At 46.8% G+C, this 20,512-nt stretch overlaps 2 protein-coding genes across 2 annotated transcripts in view; one reads left to right on the plus strand and one right to left on the minus strand.

The window, feature by feature from the left end:
• LOC119464393 (thyrostimulin alpha-2 subunit) overlaps positions 1-20,512 on the minus strand; it is a 74,172-nt gene that overhangs the window by 17,671 nt on the left and 35,989 nt on the right. Inside the window, exon 2 of the mRNA XM_037725336.2 lies at positions 11,922-12,032. Within this exon, the coding sequence (XP_037581264.1) occupies positions 11,922-12,021 (100 nt within the window). The 5' untranslated portion in view covers positions 12,022-12,032. The remainder of the gene's footprint in view (positions 1-11,921; positions 12,033-20,512) is intronic.
• Positions 1-20,512, plus strand: part of LOC119465006 (neurofilament medium polypeptide) — an 82,693-nt gene that overhangs the window by 309 nt on the left and 61,872 nt on the right. The gene's annotated exons all lie outside the window — the stretch shown is intronic.

Below are 20,512 nucleotides of genomic sequence, written 5' to 3' on the forward strand. Positions count from 1 at the left end.
TTGTGACCTTCGAGGTGGATAATTCCCGATCGTGGCCTTCAAAACAGCTCACCCAGACTGAAACGCAAAGACACTTTAACCAGCAGCTTACCAAATGATGTACCGTGCTCGCCAGGAATAATAATTTTTAATGAATACATTAATATTCTATAACTACAAATTGATCAGGAACCTTTGGATTCTTGGCCATTATAATCCGTAGTCTGCAAGCGCCATTATTTGAAGAACAAACAACCTATAAGAAGATGGCCGTCTCTGCTGTGGGAGAATGCTGTTGTCGAAGGAAATGAGTTCAGAACCGAAGGAATTGCTTAGATCTGCTGTGTTATTTTTTGTTTTTGTGCGCCTAACGTTTCATACAATGAGCAAACGTGCAATATACGCGAGTGCACCGACAGAGAAGTGTGGAGCTTGCGGACTTGCAGTTCTACAAGCGCACAGCATTGACACCATGACTTTGTACTTTTAGGCGGTTCCTTCTTCGCATTGTACTCACGCCAGTATGAGAGAGAGAGAGCAAGGAGAGAAAAGGCAGGGACGTCAAACAGAAGAGCGTCCGGTTTGCTACCCTACACTAGGGGTAAGGGAAAGGGGGAATAGAAAGAGGGAAATAGGGAGAGAGTGAGTGCTGAGTACACGTGGGACGATGTACAGGGACACTATAAGCGGTCTCTGAAACCGGTGCACTTCAAATACTGTACTAATGCACGCATCGCTTTTTGTGCCAGTGACTGGTGTAGCCAGGGTCCGAGTATATTTGACTCAGAGAAGGGTCTCTAGTCCAGTCCGTTTAAACTGGTCCTGAGAGAGAGGCGTTGTGCGTCGTAGCGAGTACAGGTACACAATAGGTGCTCGATGGTTTCCTCTCGCCTACAGGAGTCGCACATCGGGCTCTCGGTCATTCCCATACGATATGAGTAGGCGTTCATGAACGCCACTCCCAGCCACAAGCGGCACAGCAAGGTTGCGGGGAATGCTAGATGGCATGCAGTTGTAGCCGTAGCAAGGGGTCCAACTTATACAATCGGCAATTGAAGGCACTTGAACTCCAGAAAGCTTTTTTGCGTGCAAGCAGACGAAGTTCCCGGGCAGTGTCCGTCCTCGCCAAAGATATTGTACGCGTCTAGGTGTCTTCGTGGGCAGACCGCGGGCAGCCCTGTCAGCAATGTCGTTGCCGACGATGCCACAGTGAGCAGGAATCCACTGGAAGACTATGCTGTGCCCTGTTTCCAGAGCATGGTGGTGTGCTTCCCTGATGTCGGATATCATCTGCTCGTAAGTTTTGTGATGTAAGGCAGACTTGATACTGTGAAGGGCTGCCTTAGTCACAAAATATGACCCATTTCTGTGCCGGCTCTTCGGTGACGTAAGTCGCAGCAGCATGGAGGGCGGCAAGTTCTGCCGACGTAGATGTAGTCACATGTGACAATTTGAATATAACTGCAACTTGGTTATCACATTGCTGTAATAGTGATAAATAAGTATAAAAAGCTAAACATACTCATTACTCTACGATCTAAAATATTTACTGAATGTATTGATTACGGTAGTCTTCTTGACATTACTTTTAAAGCACCAACATTGCTATGACGAACCGTATGCCTCATTGCTCAGGTTACTGCTGTCTACCAGTCCATTCTTGCGTGTTTTTCTTTATTTATTTGTTTGTTTGTTTATTGTTTGCTTGTTTGTACCTACTGCTATGTCATTGCATAGGGACATTACAGAAGCGGGGGTAGAGTATAGAAAACAGAACAACAAAATAATATTCAACATCGTTGGGCATTTACTTCGTGGACAATGCGATTACATCCTTAACAGTTTGTAAGCAGATTCACAAGAGTAGTAAAGTTAGCAATTTTACAGTCTGTGTTAGGAAATTCGGAAGAATAAAGTTAACAGTGATCGTGGTTAGAAGCTGCACGCATAAATTATACATAAGACAATTGCCACAGTGAGCCATTTAAGCTATTCCGAACTGTAAACGGCAAACAAGATAAATTTGAAGAAGTTTAGAAAAGGCGAGCAAATATAGGCATAGAAATACAAGACTGAAGGAACTGTCCACTATATTGCCACGCGTACATTGTGTTACTTTTTGCCGGTCAGCTTTTTTTGCCAGGTTATCACTGTTATGGAGTTAACGCTTGACACACGAGGCGCCTAATCTATCTGGAATTTCTTGAACCTTGCTTTTTTATTTTTTTTTATTTTCTCTCTTTATCTATTCTTCCCCTTTCCCCCTCCCCATGTGTAGGGTAGCCAACCGGGCACGTCCTTGGTTAACCTCCCTACCTTTCCCTCTTCGTTTTTTTCTCTCTCTCTCTCTTGAACCTTGCCGCCCGTCATGTAGCGATAGAGGATTGCCGAATCAGATTGCTTACGCTACGTGAATGATGCACATTCTTAAAAGTGCGCAATTCACAGCGATAATTGTGCAGCGTAAGATGAGACCTGCGTAAGTAGTTGACTGGTTTTACCGTAAGTTTTCGTTCCACGACCAACGGCTATGCTCGCCGCAATCTTTGTGAGTCGAGTGTTGCTTGTCATCCTGGGCACGAATTTCCCACTAAAGAGTCAGATTCTTAACTGACACTTTGTACAATCTTTCTGGTCATTTACCATTATTATAATGCGAAAATATAGTCGGAATAATTTGTGCTAGCACCACTCAATTATTCACCTAGTTCTTGCCCACGACTGAGCATTCTGCTCACCTGGGACTTCTATGTCGAATGTGACTGCACACTCGAGTAGCAGTTATATTTGTCTGGCTTGCTGCGGCGAACTTATCGCAGCTCTTCGCAATTTCGTCCGCACTGCTTTCAGCCCCCGTCAGCGCCACTTTAGCATTCCGATTTCGCAACTACGTTCGTTAGTCTGTCATCCGCGGCACCTCTGACGCGAACTCGCAAGCCCTGAATTTTTTTAACTGAATGGATGAAATTCAAGAAGGGTTATTCATATTCAAGAACAACGGTAAACGTTGAATCCTGATTTCATGCTCGCAATTCGCCGGTTCTCCCACGGCGAGACCGAAACCAGAGCTTAATCTAATTTGTTCTCTTGTGCACCGGCATGCACCGCGGCGAAATTGTCTGCAGTGGCCTTCCTCTAGCTGGCCTGTTTTTTTTTTTTTTTTCCTGCTTAAGTTGAAGGTCTAGAAGAAAACTTACTGGAGAAAAGGTGTACAATGGTAGTTTCTTCTTACATGTCTGACGCACTTACGCATCTTGGCAATTCAATAACAAGTAAAAAAATACCATAGCAAAAAGTGCCTTAAACGAGCCTTTTAAACGTTAACTTAGTTGTCAAAAACAAGTTTCACAATGCAGCGCATTTATATTTTTTACAAAAGTCATACCGCGCAGCACAACAACGATAGAGGTGACATGCCGCTGCGCTTTTTTGTTCAAATTACTTGGAATGCAGTACAGCACGGTTCTGAACCGCATCTTCTGTCTGTTTCTCAATAAAGGACAGTTAGGAATTCTTTCGCGATGCGAAGAAGTGGTTTCGTGTCCCACATGCGGCCAGTTGTTTTTCAGTCCGCTTTCATTTCCCCTTATTTGTCATTTCTACATTTCAATTACAACAAGTATTTTACCCTATGCTGTCCATGGCTTCGTTCGCCTGATCATGAGTTCTTGTTTTCTGAACCTGGACACACGTTTTTTTTTTTTTAACTATACAGCGCAGCAAGCATCTTCCGACTAGCCTGAACAAAACGCTTGCCATTTATCTCTACCTATAGTGCTATACTATAAAAATGACAGACCCCGAGCAAAGCAGCTTCAATTTCGTCCACTCCTGCGCACCGCTGTAGCCTAGTGGCGATGCGCTACTGGACTCGAGACTGCGGGTTTCAATTCCGGCCGCGGCGGCTGCATTTCACTGCTGGGGGAGAAATGGTAAAACGCTCGTGCTTAGATTTAGGTACGTGCTCAAGAACCTCTGGTGGCCAGATTAATCCGAATATCCTACTACGGTATGCCCCATAAGCAAATACTGGTTCTAGCACGTAAAACCCAGGAATATAATCTAAAATGTTTTTTTACGCCTTCGCGTGACCTACCAACCCCAGTCGTATATAAGACCGACCGAACGTCGATACTCAGGCATCCGCGCGTTCCTTGTCTGCGCAAGCTCTCACCTGCGTTCGAACTTCGCCTCGGTAATCGCGATAAAGCGATGAATGCATAAAAAACGAATAAATTCAAAAGTGGGTTTCGGACCTACGACCGTACGCTTAGAAGCCGAGTGTCATACCGACTGGGCTAAACCTAGCAAGCCTGTGCACTCTGCTTTATGGGCATCACGCTACTTGGACCGAAATTTCCATTGCCAAGCCCGGCGGGACGAAAGCGGTGACGTCAAAATCACCAAGGCTCACTCGGGAGCGTCCCCATTCTGTGGTAGTCGGACGAGATAGCATGACGTCATGGATCGAAGTGCACCGGCCTTGTGCTGCCAAATGTCTCAACACGCTCGCTCGCCAGCGAGGAGTTCGGCACTCGGACCACGCGGCGGCGTTCATTTGGACATTACTGCTTTCGCATCCACGTACAACTCATAAGTGCTTAGGTGTCCTCGGATGTTTTTCTTTATATATATTGAGAATAGGTTTATTGGCGGTGTCCTTGAAGGTCGCTACGAGTTCCAAGAACGGCGAGGCAGCGTGGAGCACCGTCTCCAAAGACTCCAGCGACCAACAGCGCGAGCAGAGCGGGCCGAGCGTTGGTGATGCCGCTGGACGGAAGCGCGTCTTTTTCTTCACTATATATATATATATATATATATATATATATATATATATATATATATATATATATATATATATATATATAATACACAAGAAGGAATTTGTACTGTCATGCAGTTATGGAGCACACAGTGGTAGACTAGCCTTCTCATAGTTCTGGATTTCGATAATTTTTTTCTTGCGTCACCGAGGTGCTCCCGCGTGATATTTCGTGACCTGATGTCACATAGATAACTAAGTTCCCAGACTGGAACTATAAAGTGCAGCAGAATCTGTATTTCTTTTCTCCTGACGGAGAGAATATCAACGTTCAATGGTCTTCATTCTATTTTCTACGCGTGGAACTGAACGAACATTGATTTGGTGCGTGTTCTGAACAAGCGCAGTTAGCTTTTTTTTTTCTTTTCAAGAAGGGTGTCTGACTTTGAGGTGGTGATCGATGATGATGACGATGATGGTGAGTTTGTTACATGCTGGTGGTTTTCCTAAAATAATCATTAAACCTTTCTTATTTCCCCAGAGCGAAGGAACAGCACCAATTGGAAAGAAGAACTTGATAAGTTTGTCAGGTGCCCTACGCTCGCGTTGCGCGCACTTTTAAAGTTGTGGGAGGGTAGGAAAGGGGGGGGGGGGGGGGGGCGTCAGGACATCCGGGAATGTCCCTTGGATTCTGAATACGGTTTAAAAAACACCACTAATTGAAGCCAATATTCTGATGAAATATCATATGGTTGGGACAAATTAACGACGATAAACAAAAACGGAAGCCGACCAAGATAAAGAAATTAATGAAACCTGGCGTTTCGCCCCACCACACATTGGCAACAAGGCTCTCGTATGGACACCGAAGCATCACGTTTCGGCTTTCTTTCAGTGCGGCCGTTTTGTTTGTCTTCGCGACAGTAATTGCTTTAGTGCACGTTCGTGACTCACCCCTGCCCGGAATACCACTTCAAGCAAAGCCGCCACAATTTCGCCGAAGCAGAGTACACGGTATATAATTGCATTTTGCCAGACATGCCCATTCATAACGGGCCCCGCTTCCCTCTTTAGGAAAATGAAATGATACGCAGCTTCGCATCGTCTGCGCTTGTTTTGTAACGAACGGAAGAAAAACGCTGCTCCAAACTCAATTCTTCGCCCACTCAGCGCGTTCGGCTGAACGTCTCGCGTGACATTTGTAACACGACTGTTAGGACGGTATTCTCGGGTTACTTTTCATGCCGTACCGCTCGTTCGCTGCTGCGATTAAAATACCGCTTCTTGAGAAACGAGAAAACGTAAGCGTTGAACACGAGCACCGTGGCCTCGCAACGGGGAAAAAAGTAAAGTGAACGCGAAGGAAAAGCTTAGCGCCAGCGCTTGGATGTGACGGAGCTATTTCAAAAATTATGGGTACCCGTTGCAGTATAGCTAGGTGGCTATAGGGCGGTTTGCTACTAAGCACGCGGGTTCGGTTGCCTGCGTCGGTGGCCGCATTTCGATGGGGACTAAATGCGAAAATGTTCGCGTAGTGTGCTTTGGGCGCACATTAAGGAACCCCAGCTTGTCAAAATTAATTCGTAGCTCTCCACTACGGCGTCCCTTATAACCAACTGTGCAGTTTAAGCCCCGCAACTTAAATTTATATTCATGGGTGGGATAGTCGCAACGATATAATGTCAAGTTGTCACATGCATGCTGCTTCGCTGTATTTGCCTCGTACCTGGAACTCCGCCAAGCTGTTTATACAACTTATAGCTTAATTAGCTAGCCAGAAGTGTCTCGTAAATAAACTGTATTTGAATAAAATAGCATTGTAGCGCAGTCGTTACTCGTCGAACGCGCTATCACGGATGAAATGCGCCCGCTGTTCATAGATGGGTGATCACCGTACTTTCCATAGTAATCGCTAGTGTTAGCGCACATTCAAGAATTTACATCAATATTTCGCGATACACGCACAGTCTGGTCCGACACGCCTCCTCTGCTTAGAACTGACGACAACGTTCTAGAAATTTCGGGAACTGTACGCGCGTCTTGCGCAATCGAAAATTTGATAACAGTGAAAATATGGTGAGAACGATCACATCGAAAAGTCAGACGACGCGCAGCAATAAATATTCGCTATCATCACTAATCCCATAGCATGTGAATGGCAGGACGAAACCCTCTCCCCGGATCTCCTTTTTTTTTCTTCAACTGCGAGGCTTTCTTTCGAGGAACCCCTATGGGTTTCCTTTGTAGCAATTGCTACATTTGGGTGGATGTCTCATTTTCCCTTTAATTACTTCTCTCCACCTAGCGGGTTTCCGCTGAACTATTACGTCAAAAACTTGCCTTTGCTTCGAGTTGTTGACAAATTCGACTTCGCCCTGCCATCTGCTAGCCGCCTGGTTAGCTCAGATGGTAGAGCGGCTTCCCCGGAAAGGCGGTGGTCCCGGGTTCGAGTCCCGGACCAAGACGAATTTTTCTTCAACTGCGAGGCTTTCTTTCGAGGAACCCGAATGGGTTTCCTTTGTAGCAATTGCTACATTTGGGTGGATGTCTCATTTCCCCTTTAACCCTTATACTGCGTCACCCGACTTCACTGTACGCCTGAAAGTTTCCTAACCTGATCCCACGACCTATTCCCGTGGCGTCCTCGACGGCGTCTTCCTTCGCTTGGCATGTGGTCTGTTAATATTAAAAGTCACTGGTTAACTGCTCCACGCCATTACATGACCTGCCTAACTTTACCAATGCTGCGGGCCCCCGCGGATTCTGAGAATGGTGGAGTCTGTGCATGTATTTTGGAAGCCGCAGTTAGCACTGCTGTGGCGGGCGAAGGCAACGTCGCGCGAATCGCAAGGAAGCTACTCGTGAGAGTACAGTGGTGTCCGCTCTAAAAATTGAGTGATCAACAGTGGACAAATAAGAGAGGTTTCGGTGTGAAGACAGCGTTTCGAAAAGGGGACTTGTCAATAAGTCCCCTTGTCGAAACATTGGATTCAGACTGAGACATCCTTTATTTGACCGCTGTTTATCACCTTTAATGTTCGTTTTCATTTGAACTATGTAATTACCCTGCAAGAAACCTTGGATTTAAACATAATTGGGAAAGTTTGAATATATCTGGGTGATAAAGATCCTCCGTAGTGGCGTACTGGCTTTGGCGTTGCGCAGATAAGCCCGAGGGAGCGGGATCGAATCCCGGCTGCGGTGGCCGCATTTCGATGGGTGGCCGCATTTCGGTGGCCGCATTTCGATCTACCGCGCATTGGACGCCCGTTAATAAAGAACCCCAGCCTGGTGAACATTATTCCGGAATCCCCTCCCTACCGCGTGCCCCATAAGCATACAGTGGTTTTGGCAGGTAAATCCCGATAATTTATCCTTATTGCTACAGCAATTATATAGACACCCCAGGCGAATTTCCGCCGCCGTCACCGTCGGTGTCACCGTGATGTTCCGTTTAACGTCCAAGTGCGATAACATCGCAACCATGCGCCGTATGCAGTAGGTGCGAGGGCAAGCTTGCGAAGGTGAGCCGAGAAGGGTGGTGGCTTGGTGCGGCGGTGTCTTCTCGCGCGCGCTAGGAGATAATGGGGGGGGGGGGGGAGGTTCAGATATTACAGACACTACAAGCTCGTCCAGGCTCAGCGATCACCCACACCGATTCCCGAGTTGTCGACTGCGCTACGAGGAAAAATATTGATAACAGCAATGCTGTAGGCCATTATATTAGTGCGCATCTCCTCTTCTACTCCGGTTGCGGCCGATCTGCGGTGGGCTCTAAGAGGCTAGGCCGCCAGAAATAGGTGATGGCTTCACATGTGCTGTGTTCTCGCGCGCCTATAGTTCACATTGGGCCTCTTCGATTACCCGTCCCTAACAGCCCCGCGGACTGCTTGGGACTGCTGTCCCGCATTCGATTTTCTCGGACAGCTTCGGAAGCTCGGCCCACCAGTCCGAGAGGTACCAGAATCGCATTCGTTTATCACGGACCAGAAGTCGCGGATTGTCCGCGGACTGATGAAGTTGTTGGCAGATTTATGATCAGAACAGCTCAAGAAGCTAGCAGACGACGACTGGTTGAAAAAGATGCGCGCGGCATCCGCCGCCATGTTATGCAAGAAGCCGTGTGCTTCTGCGTACTTTGCGCGTTCCAGACGACAATTTAATGTGCACTCAGCTGTCGCGTCGGTTACATCTATGCTTTCTGTGCCACCATGCGAGCTTTTCATGAGCCGTATAAGTGCTGCAGATTTAGTCTTCCTGTTTTTAGGAGACGAGCAGAGTGATCAGGCGCGCATGCTTAAATTTTCTTGGTGTGTTTTGCGAAATTAGATATGCTCATTGCTATACAGAGTGCCCCAGATGACTTTAGCCAAGGTGTCCACCGAAAAAGAAAACTAAAAAAAAAAAACACGGTGCGAGATACGATTTTAAGACCTTCCGTGTTCGGTCGCCAGACCTCTAACGACCGATCACCATAGATTGATTGCACAGTGTTCTTAGAATTTTCTTTTTCATTTTGTACGTTGGACAGCTTGACTAAAGTCAGCTGGGACACACGGTATGTGCAGTAAACAGGCGGATTTTTCCACCAGTGAGGGAAACTGGTGGTCGAGGAAGTATATCATATTGAATCTAGCTGCTTCTCACCGGTAGCTGGGATGATATACAATCAGACCTAGAATTGGGAACATATTGAACTAGGGAACAGCGCGAAAGATAAGGACGCAGAAGAGGCACACAACAACGACACGTATAGTGCTAATCACACGTTCAATCAGCGACACGCGCACTTTGCCATACAATGGAAGCTTCGCCGATGGCTGTTCGCATATGTTTATCCCTTGTGTTATCAAGTTCGAGCGTTTCTTTTTGATACGCAGGACGGTGCACATGCGCTATGTCCGAGGCGGTCTCACGAGCTTTGAGGATATCGGCGTCAACAGCGACGTGCTACGATCGCCACTTTGCTTACGTTCGTGCAGGAATTCCACATAAACTTCGCAGGCAATTAGCTAGCTTAATTACAGCGCTTAAGTGGCACGAAGAGCGAGAGTGCTGCGGCACTTTGCGAACGCAATTCTATGCTCTCTGGCTGCGATTCCAGTATGCAAGCCTTATGGCTGTGTCGGCGACGTGTACTCCGAGGCGTCATCATCTCGGAGTCCACGCTAGTGATTTAGCAGAGTAGTGGGACTATCTACAAGTAGCTACAAGCAGAAGACGGCAGCTAGGAGAGCCATTTCCAGTGACGGTGCTTTCGAGTGAAACCCAACGGGTGGATCACGCGACTGTGACTTACCCTTCTGTCAAGGCTAGTCAGACCGGAAGCCGCGGACGATTTGCGGACAGTCTGGAAAATCATGATCGAAGAAGCCCATTGAAGCGTGAGTCTGAACGAAGGGGAATCCACTCGCCGCTGCCGCCGCTATTTATCACGCAAGCATTCTGACAGCGAGTGTCCGTGGTCATTGAGTGAGGTGTGTTCATGTTTGCCTGTGCGCGCATGACAACATGCTCATTTATTTATTTAGGAAGCAAGTGTTTACAGCAGTTTCTACAGCTGATAAAACTACTAACCTTGCTTCGTATAGTTGTCTAATAATTTGCTATTGCAATCAACGTTTCGGGTTTCGGTCGAAACTGCGATCCTGTGTGTATTAAAGAATAGCAAAACACAACTGAAAGATGTGTAGCTTAATGGTTGCGAACACTTGGATATATTTGTTTATTTCCTATCTGAGATGTCTTTAGATGAACACTATCCCATTGATTATATATAATCATTTTTTAACTGCGGTATTTCGTCCGTTCAGATGCAGAGACAGCGCGACCGTAGCATACGAACGGATCAAAGCATTAAACTATTTCCTTGAGCCATCCGAATTAACTCGCTGCAAATACGTGTGATTTCCTTCTTTTATTGTGCGTGCGCTTATCCGACTCACGTGACCAGCTCCAGGAGGGCGAATGACGGCAGTGCGATAAAGAACAGGCACTGCAATGAAGACGACACTAAAACACTTGGACGTTACCTGCAGCGCCTCCTGGACTCAGAACCACGCGGAATTACCTCCGCTGAAGCGTAAACACAACAACCTACGGAGGAATCGTAAATTCGAGCTCGTAAACGGGTTGAAATTAACGTGTGACGTTGACTAAACGGGAGGTGCGTTGAAAAGGCAGTGTTCGCGAGAGCGCTATGGACGGAATATTGCAAGCAGGTCGATATTTCAACAGCTGCTGACGCTTGCTTCAGTGGAACGGTTAGGCAAAAATAGAAGTGGATTATAATAATTAACTCGAGAAAGGTCACTTGAATTCATAAATTTCAACGATCTATACCGGCCAAGTATAGAGCGAATGACACCCATCGCTGAAAATCTCTCTGTTGTTTGCTTGCGTTCATTTTGTGAACCAACAGAGTTTTAAACAACGGGCGTCTAAGGACCATATTGAGTAACACCCCTTCGCCATACAATCTGTTGATTCTAGGGTCAATACGGGGAGCATTAAATGGGGCTAGTTGGTTCATGTTTATGAAAACTCCGCTAATTTAAGTTGGCGAGTTCTCATGATCATTACGCGGAGGAATTGACCGATCAATAAAATGATTGTTCTGAGGGGCTGTCCTCCTCAATATTCGCTTTATTTATTTATTTATTTATTTATTTATTTATTTATTTATTTATTTATTTATTTATTTATTTATTTATTTATTTATTTATTTATTTATTTATTTATTTATTTATTTATTTATTTATTTATTTATTTATTTATTTATTTATTTATTTATTTATTCATTTATTTTCTTGAAATGCGAAATATTCTTTACCTATAAATCTACCGTTCCATTTACTTCCACAACGTCGACACAAATTTTAAGCGTGTCGAACGGTTTTATGCGGAATGCTTGTTCTTTTCTCTTCATGCTTGCTTTTCTATGTGGAACATGTGCCTTGGAAGCTCATCAGCCGGTTGGTCCGCTTAAACTAGTACGACTTATTCAAACAGTATTCTTTCCTTAGCGTCTCGTCATTGTCTAGTTTGTAGAGCAGTGTTCTCAGGCGCATATGAATGAAGCTAGTTTTGACATTCAAAACACTTTGCGTAAAAAATAAAGCACACGCAGAATCGTGAAGGGCAGGTCAACTGAAGCTCGTTGTGAATTCGCCATACTCACCCACTTTGTGGCAGCCGGGCCTCTCCCAGAAATTCGCCTCGGCCCCTGCCACCGCCAACATGGCCAGAACAATGGCGACGCACTGCTGCTTCCGAGCCATTAGCCGCAAATCTGCGAGACACCAGCGAGAACATTTCTCTCTCTCTCTTTCTCTCTCGGTTCTTCGTTGTTGCACGTGTCAGCAGTTCGCTTTTTCTCTTGGCACGGCAAGCGAACGGAAAGCCATTTCGCAAGTACATTTACTTTTTTTTCTACATTGCGGTACTTGTGTGACTGAACTTTTAAGCAATATAATTTAGGCTAAGGAGGCACCCAATTTATATCCAAAGAGCAGCCCCCGCATTGACTAGGCTAAAGCAAGCTAAGTGTCCAAAAATGCGTTTTGATGCTCGTACATGAAAAAAAGAAGGAAGACACCTACGAATGCAGATGTAGTTGGTTACGTGCTACGCAGAGATGCAAGATGCTTACACTGTCAGATACAATATTGGCACGAATAATATCGCCAACACAGAAATTGCAGATAAACAAATGAACACTGCCTATAAATGTTTGAAGATTACTCAGTGCTGCAGGTTTCTTCACGAGCAAATCTCACGGACCAATCAACGAAAGCTGCTTGCCGTGTGAGGCAAGCTTACGACGTTCGCATTTCGCTGCTTTCACTTCCCAGCGCACTCTAATGCATCACATTTCGTGCACTCCATGGTTTGTGGCAGTCACACTTTCTTTTATTGTTATTTTAACACGAAAGTGTTTTATGCCGGGGTCCACCAAGACTTCACTGACGTATTTCCGTCACGGAAATACGTCAGCTTACAATGTACACGAACATAATACAAAGAAAGAAACCAGAAGAAAAAGTTCCACAAACATGCAAAATCTGGAAATCGAACCCACGACCTCTCGGTCCGCGACGATAGATCGCCGAGCGTTTAACCCATTGCGCCACAAACGCATTTGCAGAGAGCTACACAGACGCGCCTTATATATCTAACACTCCTCCGTGTACCCGCGCTCTTGCTCGGGGCGGTGCCGCCGCCTACGAGCAGAAAAGAGAAGTACTGCATTATGACACTAACGCGCACCGACAGTGAACGCTTCGGTGGTCTCAGCACTACGACGCCTCGATGCCAGCATTCGAAGGGACGCTGGCATCAAGAAGCACTACCAACGCCACCTAAGTGGCGTTCACCGTACTCAGCACAGCGGAGCGTGGCCTCCGCAATTAGCTCTGAAAATGTTTCTGAAGTTGATCGCGGAGGCTGCAATTACGACGCGCTGTACGCGCTGATTTGACTCGGTGACGATTCAGTTACGTGCTTTGTCTTGCGCGTTGTATTAGTGTGTCAGTTACGTGCTTCGTCTTTCGCGTTGTGCTAGCGTGTGCAGCGTAGTGCAGCTTCCGTATGCACGACGGTTGCTCATGGTCATCGACGTTGGTAGTCGTGATGGAGGAGACGTGCCACCAGGCGTCAGCGTGGGTGCATCAACGCCTAAGGGCGCTTTAGCCACAAAACACCAATAGACATTATATATCAATGTGCAATAAACATTACACTACTTCTGTGAAGACACGTTTCACTTTCGTGTTCTATACCGATTCCTATATAAGAGGGATGAACCACATTTTTTTCTTGGCCTCCGCCCCCCCCCCCCCCCCCCCCGGCAATTCTGCTGTGCGTTCGCATCCCTACGAGAGAGAGAAAAAAAAGTTTAATGATACGAAATGCGGAGAGGTCGGCCTGAGGTACATTCTTCTAGCCAGCTACTTGCGCTGAGGGAAGGGGAAGAGGGAAAGAAAGAGAAGCATGATGTGTGACGCTGACCACAGAAGGAGGGTGTAAAACACAAGCAACTGAAATGGCACGGAAATGAATGCAGCTTACGTTTGTGCGTCCACTATATGTGGCGCGCCTGCGCAGCTCCAAGCGGACAAAATCACCGATGGAGCGGTGAATATTCTCCGAGACATCCTTAGCTCGAGAGGATCTGTATAGGACTTTGCCAAGAGGTGTCCGTAGGGGGCGCCAGAGGGCGCGAAGTTCATGGCCGCCGCCATTCGTGCTTTGCGGCATTAGTTGGCTGCAACAGTGGCGACCAGCGGTGCGCTCCGGGTGCGCTATAATACTCCGCGAGCACACGCAACTCGAGGTGCATGCTGGCGCCGCGCATACACTCCTAATATTGTTACCTAGGTTTTGATGTACTCTGCGTCGCCGATGCTGCTGTAAAACGTGTAGCTGGTGTCAGGAAGACAGGAGAACGAGTCTTTCGATCATACGCGTTCCTCTGATGTACTAGGATCGGTGCTCACGCCGTGGTCGGCTGTTAAAAACAGCAAGCACATGGTGCGCGGTTTCAAAACAAATGAAGCGCGGTTGTGTTGCTCTGTCAGACTTGGAAGAAAGCTAAAATGTAGAGAAGACGGCCAAATTTTGTAAACGTTAATGCAACGCTGTTTTCAGCCCATCACTACTTCCTATCAAAACGAATTTTTAACTTCCACAATGCTTAGTCTAATTGGTAGTATCTTTCCTTTCTAACATTTTCTCAGTCATACGGGCTTGATGTGTTAGTCTATTCTCAGTTTTCTTATTTGTTTAATTTATTGTGCTGTTCATGTATATTAAAACGCCTTATCTGAAGTGCCAAGCGCAGCGTACGGTAGGATTGACATCTCCAGCTTCTCCTAGGTTCCTTCTCTCTCTCAGCGCAAATATGAGTAGGACGCACAACTACGTTCTAAGAAATGTTCAGCACACAAACATCCTTCTGAATGTGACTTAGTCCACCTACTCGAGCCAATCTGACGCAGTATTTAAGAGCAAACCGGGAAAGATTGAAAGTCGTTTATCACTCTCTCTCTCTCTGAAGACAAAGCCTCGACAGGCCGATCTAGCCTGCGCCTACGCTGCGCGTAATTAGAGAAATCGAGCAGGTCTTGGGTCCGAAGAGAAGATGCCGCTCCTATGCCTCCTCCTGTATCACGCAAAGCCCTGTTGGCTGCAATTCCCCGTTCGCGACGTGCAGCGCCTGCCTGATGGATCCTGTGTTCGCTGTTCGCGTAATTACGGCGCGCGAGAGAGCTGCGCCCACCTAGCGTCAACTCCCCTTTTTTTCTGTCCAGACCGAGGCCCCTCTCCTCAACGGCTTTCCGACCAAGATCCGACCGCAAAGTACTCGCGCCTCCATCCCGTCGGTCATTCAGCTACGCCGTACTGCAATGTGGCCCGTCTTTATCCGAAAACGTGACCCAACTCTTGCTTTTTTCAAAGCTCTGTCTCGCATTTTCTTTGTATCTACAGCACAGCAAAATAACGTCAGCAAAACAAAGGTAGAAATTTTTCTGTTAAACAATCACTGCCTTCTTTCTTTTGTTCTTTCTTTCTTTATTGTTATTTTTTTTTTTTTGAGACGGAATTATTGTAGCGTTCTTCCTTGCGGATATTCTAAGTGCCATTACACAAGTTGTACTTTTTGGAAGGAGAAACCTTTACCCGTCATCCAAAAGAGGTCTTGGTGCTGTCATCTCTATGGATAGATGTCTTTACTGCTACCCAAACAAAAACGACAAAGAAAAGCATCAGTTTTGCGCGAGAGATGGCCTTGCTACGTTTGAGGCAACTTGATTTTTGTTTTCTGAGGGCAACACAATATAGACTATACAACTTAATACTAAACCCATCCAAGCAAAAGGTGGTCCAACAGAGAGATGATTAAGGTATTAATCAGCTTGTCTTTGCTAATTATCCATCCAATCGCCAATTCTGTGGCTTTTTAAACGTCTAAGAACGTGACTGCAGTTATCCCCAAAGAATCACGGAAACATTTCGCGTTCCATCTCTTTAAACGTTTTTCGACATTTCAGATGAAAAGGACTAATTGCCACGCGACGCGTGCCTCGGTCCCACCTGACGTGAGCGACTCCTTCGGATTCGTGTTTGAAGTCTGGCTTCTCCGCAATAAGACCCGGTGCAGGGAGAAGCCCACTTCTGCGTTTCCTTTGCACTGCGGCGTAGGGTGCGCGAATATTCGAAACTTTCGAATAACTAATCGCTAATATTATGCTGTTCGATTCGGCCTCGAATCGAACAGTCACCATTCACAAATGCGAATAATTTTCGGATAACTTTCGAATAATACGCACTGCCAGCTGTGCTCCATCCAAGGATGCTTTAATTTTAAACCTTCTCGGTATCACCAAGCAACAAAATGAAGCATAAATGAAGCAAATTTCCCCCCTGTCACAGTAGACATAAAGAGTTGAAAGTTACATAAAGCAGGCTGCGTCGCTCAGGTAGCCAGACTTTCCCAGCTTAACCGCAATCATTCGCGCTCGAATTTCACTCGTGCATGACATTTGGCAATGGTTATTGTTATGTGCTATTTATCGATGTTGCAACTTCATGTTCTCTTGGAATTCAATCTGAGTAGGCTCGATTGCAGCGTGATTTTATGTAATAACGGCACTATTCCCACAAAAAAAAATATCAGCCCTTCCACTGGGGTGGAGATGGAAGACCAGCGAAGCTGTACTATAGTGGGAATTATATGTATTTCCAATTATGACTATTAAGATGAGATGGTGTAATTGGTTATTTGAACTATTAAGGAATGAGAAATATATATCATCCGGTGGTTTTCCTTTATTTAGTGACCGCAGGGACCATGGCCTTATGGCCGTTACGGTATACCGCCATAGGGTGTACGGCAAAGGTTGGCACGTTCTTCATAAACACGTCACGGAACGCCGCTCGCGTTGGGTGCGAAACCGGGCAAAACGCCGCCGCCACCGACAACAGTTGTGTGCGTTGCTGGTGCTGGTACATGTCCAAGTTTATACAGCTGCTCCTCAGAATTTTGAGAATGACGGCCCATAAACAAATGCCATGAAACCAAAGACCGGCAGCTCATGCCTTTTATGTTAAATCTTCTCAGACCTGCAAGCGCTCCTGCGACCCCTTTATCCCCACCCCAGTGTAGGGTAGCAAACCGGAAACTGACTTCTGGTTAACCTTCCTGCCTTTCCTCTCTCGCTTGCTCTCTCTCTTCTCAGTCCGAAAACTTGCACACATTCGCTTACTAACTGAATTAACAAGGATGGTGTCAGCGCGCACACACAAACCTGAATAGATCACACTCGATGACCGCACACAACCGCTGTCAAAACGCTGGCATGAGCAAGCGCCAGCAGCAGCGAGCGAAGGTTCATGCGGTCTATCGCTTCACCGGAAACTGAGCGGCGAAAGCACAGCGCATACAAAGGTAGGAGCCGTCTTGCAGATCTCTTTCAAGATATGGTGCGCGCGACCGCCCGTCGCCGCGCAAAGTACAAGTACGCAGTTAATTGCTCGCGGAGAAAAAGCCGGATTCCTTTCCGCCTTCCTGCTTTTCCTCCTTTCGCGCGAGTGATTGAGTCGCCAATGTCCCTTGCGCCCGGTCGCAAGATACGCATTTGGTGCCGCAGCTAAACGTCGCGACGGAAAAAGTCGCATTCGCTCTTCGCCGTGCGTTCGCTCCCCGTGAAAACGCGCGATCCTCGGGCGCTTTCACTCGCACATACAGCATACGGCGAATGAGAGTTTTTTTCTACACGCGGACACGACCATTGGAGACTGAGTCCTTAACAACTTCGCTGTAAAAAATCACCGACAATCACGATACTCCCTATTGCGTTGCTAAATTTGAGCTCTATACGAGATTTCAGTTCGCGACATATTGGCTGGCGTCGTCTATCGGTCGCGTGCGGCACGTTGTTAACGGAGCTAAGTGTGGCGTGACTACCTCGCTAATCTGCAGATCGCGAGATCCAATGCGTGGGGCCAACGCGTGGGCGATGCGTGGGCGCGATTCACAGCAGACTTCCCAGATGAGCAGTGCTCGGGCATTTTTGCCGAGCGTGCTCGCGCGCTACACTGCACTCTAAGAACAGTTGCACCCTTTGGGGTGCATTTTTGCCACACAACAATAATCGTCATCTGTCTTGCTTGCGTTTCCTATCTTGAAAACTCTGCACTTGCTACTTTCCTGTCGAGAACGCTGTGTCACGCTGATAACGCTCTTGTCGTTCGTGACCGAGAGGTGCCGGGCGCACAGCGTTAAAGAAAGGAAAGCCACGCAAGTCAGATGACGATTATTGTTCTGTGGCAAAAATGCGCCCCAAAGGGTGCAACTGTTTTTAGAGTGTGGTGCCATCTCGTGTCCATGTCGCCGCACTGCGCTTCTCACGCTTTTGCCATCCTCCTCCGCTTTCTGCTTGATGGTTCTGATGCACCCTCCTCTGCACTTTGCTCCTCGCGCCTCGTCACTCTCGCCGCTTTTATTGCGATAGCAATTATATGGACACTTCTACCGGATTCCTGCCGTCGGCGTCGTCGTCGTCGTCGCCGTGAGGTTCCCTATAGATAAAATCTTCGCCGCGCGCCGTATGCCCGAGCGGAAGCGTGCGGGGACGCGCGCTATCACGGTGAGCGAACGCACTCAATCTCTCACGCACAAGCAAGGAAGCGGGAAGCCAGCGCCGGAGGGAGCAGGGGGGGGGGGGGGGGGGGCGCACTTCTACTCTGCCAACAACCACGCGCGTCTCGCCCGCACCGTCTCTTATCTCCCCACGGCTCTGACCTTTATGCGCCGTGCATTCGCCGCTCAGTTTCCGTTGAAGCGATAGACCGCACGTGCCTTCGCCGCTTCGGCGTATATATGCGCTTGCTGCCAGCGGTTTGACAGTCGTTGTCTGCAGTCATTCAGTGTGATCTATTCACGTTTGTTTGTGCGCGCTCACACCACGCTTGTTCATTCAGTTAGTAATAGTCGGGCCACATTTTCCAACGCACGCTACACATGCAATGCTGCCCGGGTCGGCAGTGCAGAGCTACAGGTGTGTCCCTTCGCACGCGCTGCCCACGGGAAGCGCTTCTCATCAACACCACCGTTTCACACGCGCCTTCTCATGGTCATCGAGTCTCTCTTCATGACGGTCTACTTACGCTGCAGCACACCTGCTTACTTAATCAGCTCATGTTTACTACAATTCATATTGCTACCAAAGCCTTACTTCGTATGACATTGCTGTGTTGCTATCGCATTCATTGCTTCAGCCCTTAGGCCGAAACTGTGACATTTTTTTCATCCCCCGCTGTTGCGCTCAGCATTCGCTCTCACCTTTCGCTGAGCTCGTGCGCTGGGATACAAGTCACGACGCAAACGCCGACGCCTGCCGCAGGAACGGCCGAGCTGCGCTCTAAAAGTTATTTTTCTGGCTCTGCCATCGCTGCTGTCAATGTACGTTCTCGCTTTAGATACTAAACGGGCCTACAGTGCTACTTGTTAAAACTTTATTCTGATAATGCATGACCAAGCATGCTCCCAACAGTTATGCTGATTTGTTTATAATGCTCTATTCAAGCGTGTATTAAAGTGTACTTCTTGATGTGCAGTGTAACCACCAAAACTGTATAATGCAACGAATACCGGGTAGTTAACTATGTAACAGTGGTAAAACAAGGCTGTTCCTTATTCAAAAGCTACTGGAAAGTATTCAATATTCAGTTCGATTCGATTAACTTCTGGCAATTTTCGATTCGTATTAGATTTGGTCTCAAAAATTGCTATTCGCACATTCTTTAGTTAGGAGCATTTATGTACGGGTCTAATTGAAAGCACTACCACGGTAATTGTAAAGCTGCAAGTACGTAATCAATAAAATATGCGCGTCGTCAGAGACTGAGCCAGTGCCATCTCGCTTCCGAGACGAAGACAGCGTACGCAAATACTGAGGTCCTTTCAGGCTGACTACCTCTTATCCCTACCCTTCAAACAGAAAAAAAAAACAAAAAAAGTATTACAGCAAACGTCTCGTTCCCGCTTCTGAGGGGTAGATATAGTGTTTAACTTCTGAGTACCAGACCGGGGGTTTGCTACCTGGCCTCGAATCGCATTTCAGTGAGAAAGATACGCAACAGCGCTTGTGTACCGTGCTTTGTGTGCATGCATGTTAACAAGGTATAGGTGGTCAAAATTTGTCCGAAGGACCCCCACTATGGCGTCGATTGTAACTGGTGCGATGCTTCGAGACAAAACCAATGAGTCAGTCCGTCGGTCGGTCAAATACCTCGTGACTTAGACCTAAGTGCGTAAACTAGACGTCGAATACTTCTGATGACTCTGAAATTGATTCTGTAGTTTAGTGTATGTATCGAGAGGGAGGATGTTTTATGTAGGCTCGTAATGTTAGTGCGAAAATTGCTAAAAATTTCAAAATTAGAAATAACGTTGAATCATCAATCTTACTGCACTGTAACTCTTCAATAAAAGCAGATATCAAAATTCCGTAAGCTGCACCTGCAAGGCTGTCTAAAGGGAACATCATTCATTAAACGTGGCTAAACAAGGCACCATGTTTTTGTTAATACTAAATTTTCAATGCGAGCACAAAGAGATTAACTTGCCAGACTTCTTTATATCTCATTTTGTATCGGGTGTCATTGGGTTGCAAATATTATGCTTCGTATGAGTGGATTTTTTCATATATTTTCACTTTAGAACTGGGCTTGCATGCATATAACAACCAGCTTTGTTCCTGTACAAAA

The sequence above is a fragment of the Dermacentor silvarum genome, chromosome 9 (genome assembly GCF_013339745.2).
Source record: "Dermacentor silvarum isolate Dsil-2018 chromosome 9, BIME_Dsil_1.4, whole genome shotgun sequence".
NCBI classification, from domain to species: domain Eukaryota; kingdom Metazoa; phylum Arthropoda; class Arachnida; order Ixodida; family Ixodidae; genus Dermacentor; species Dermacentor silvarum.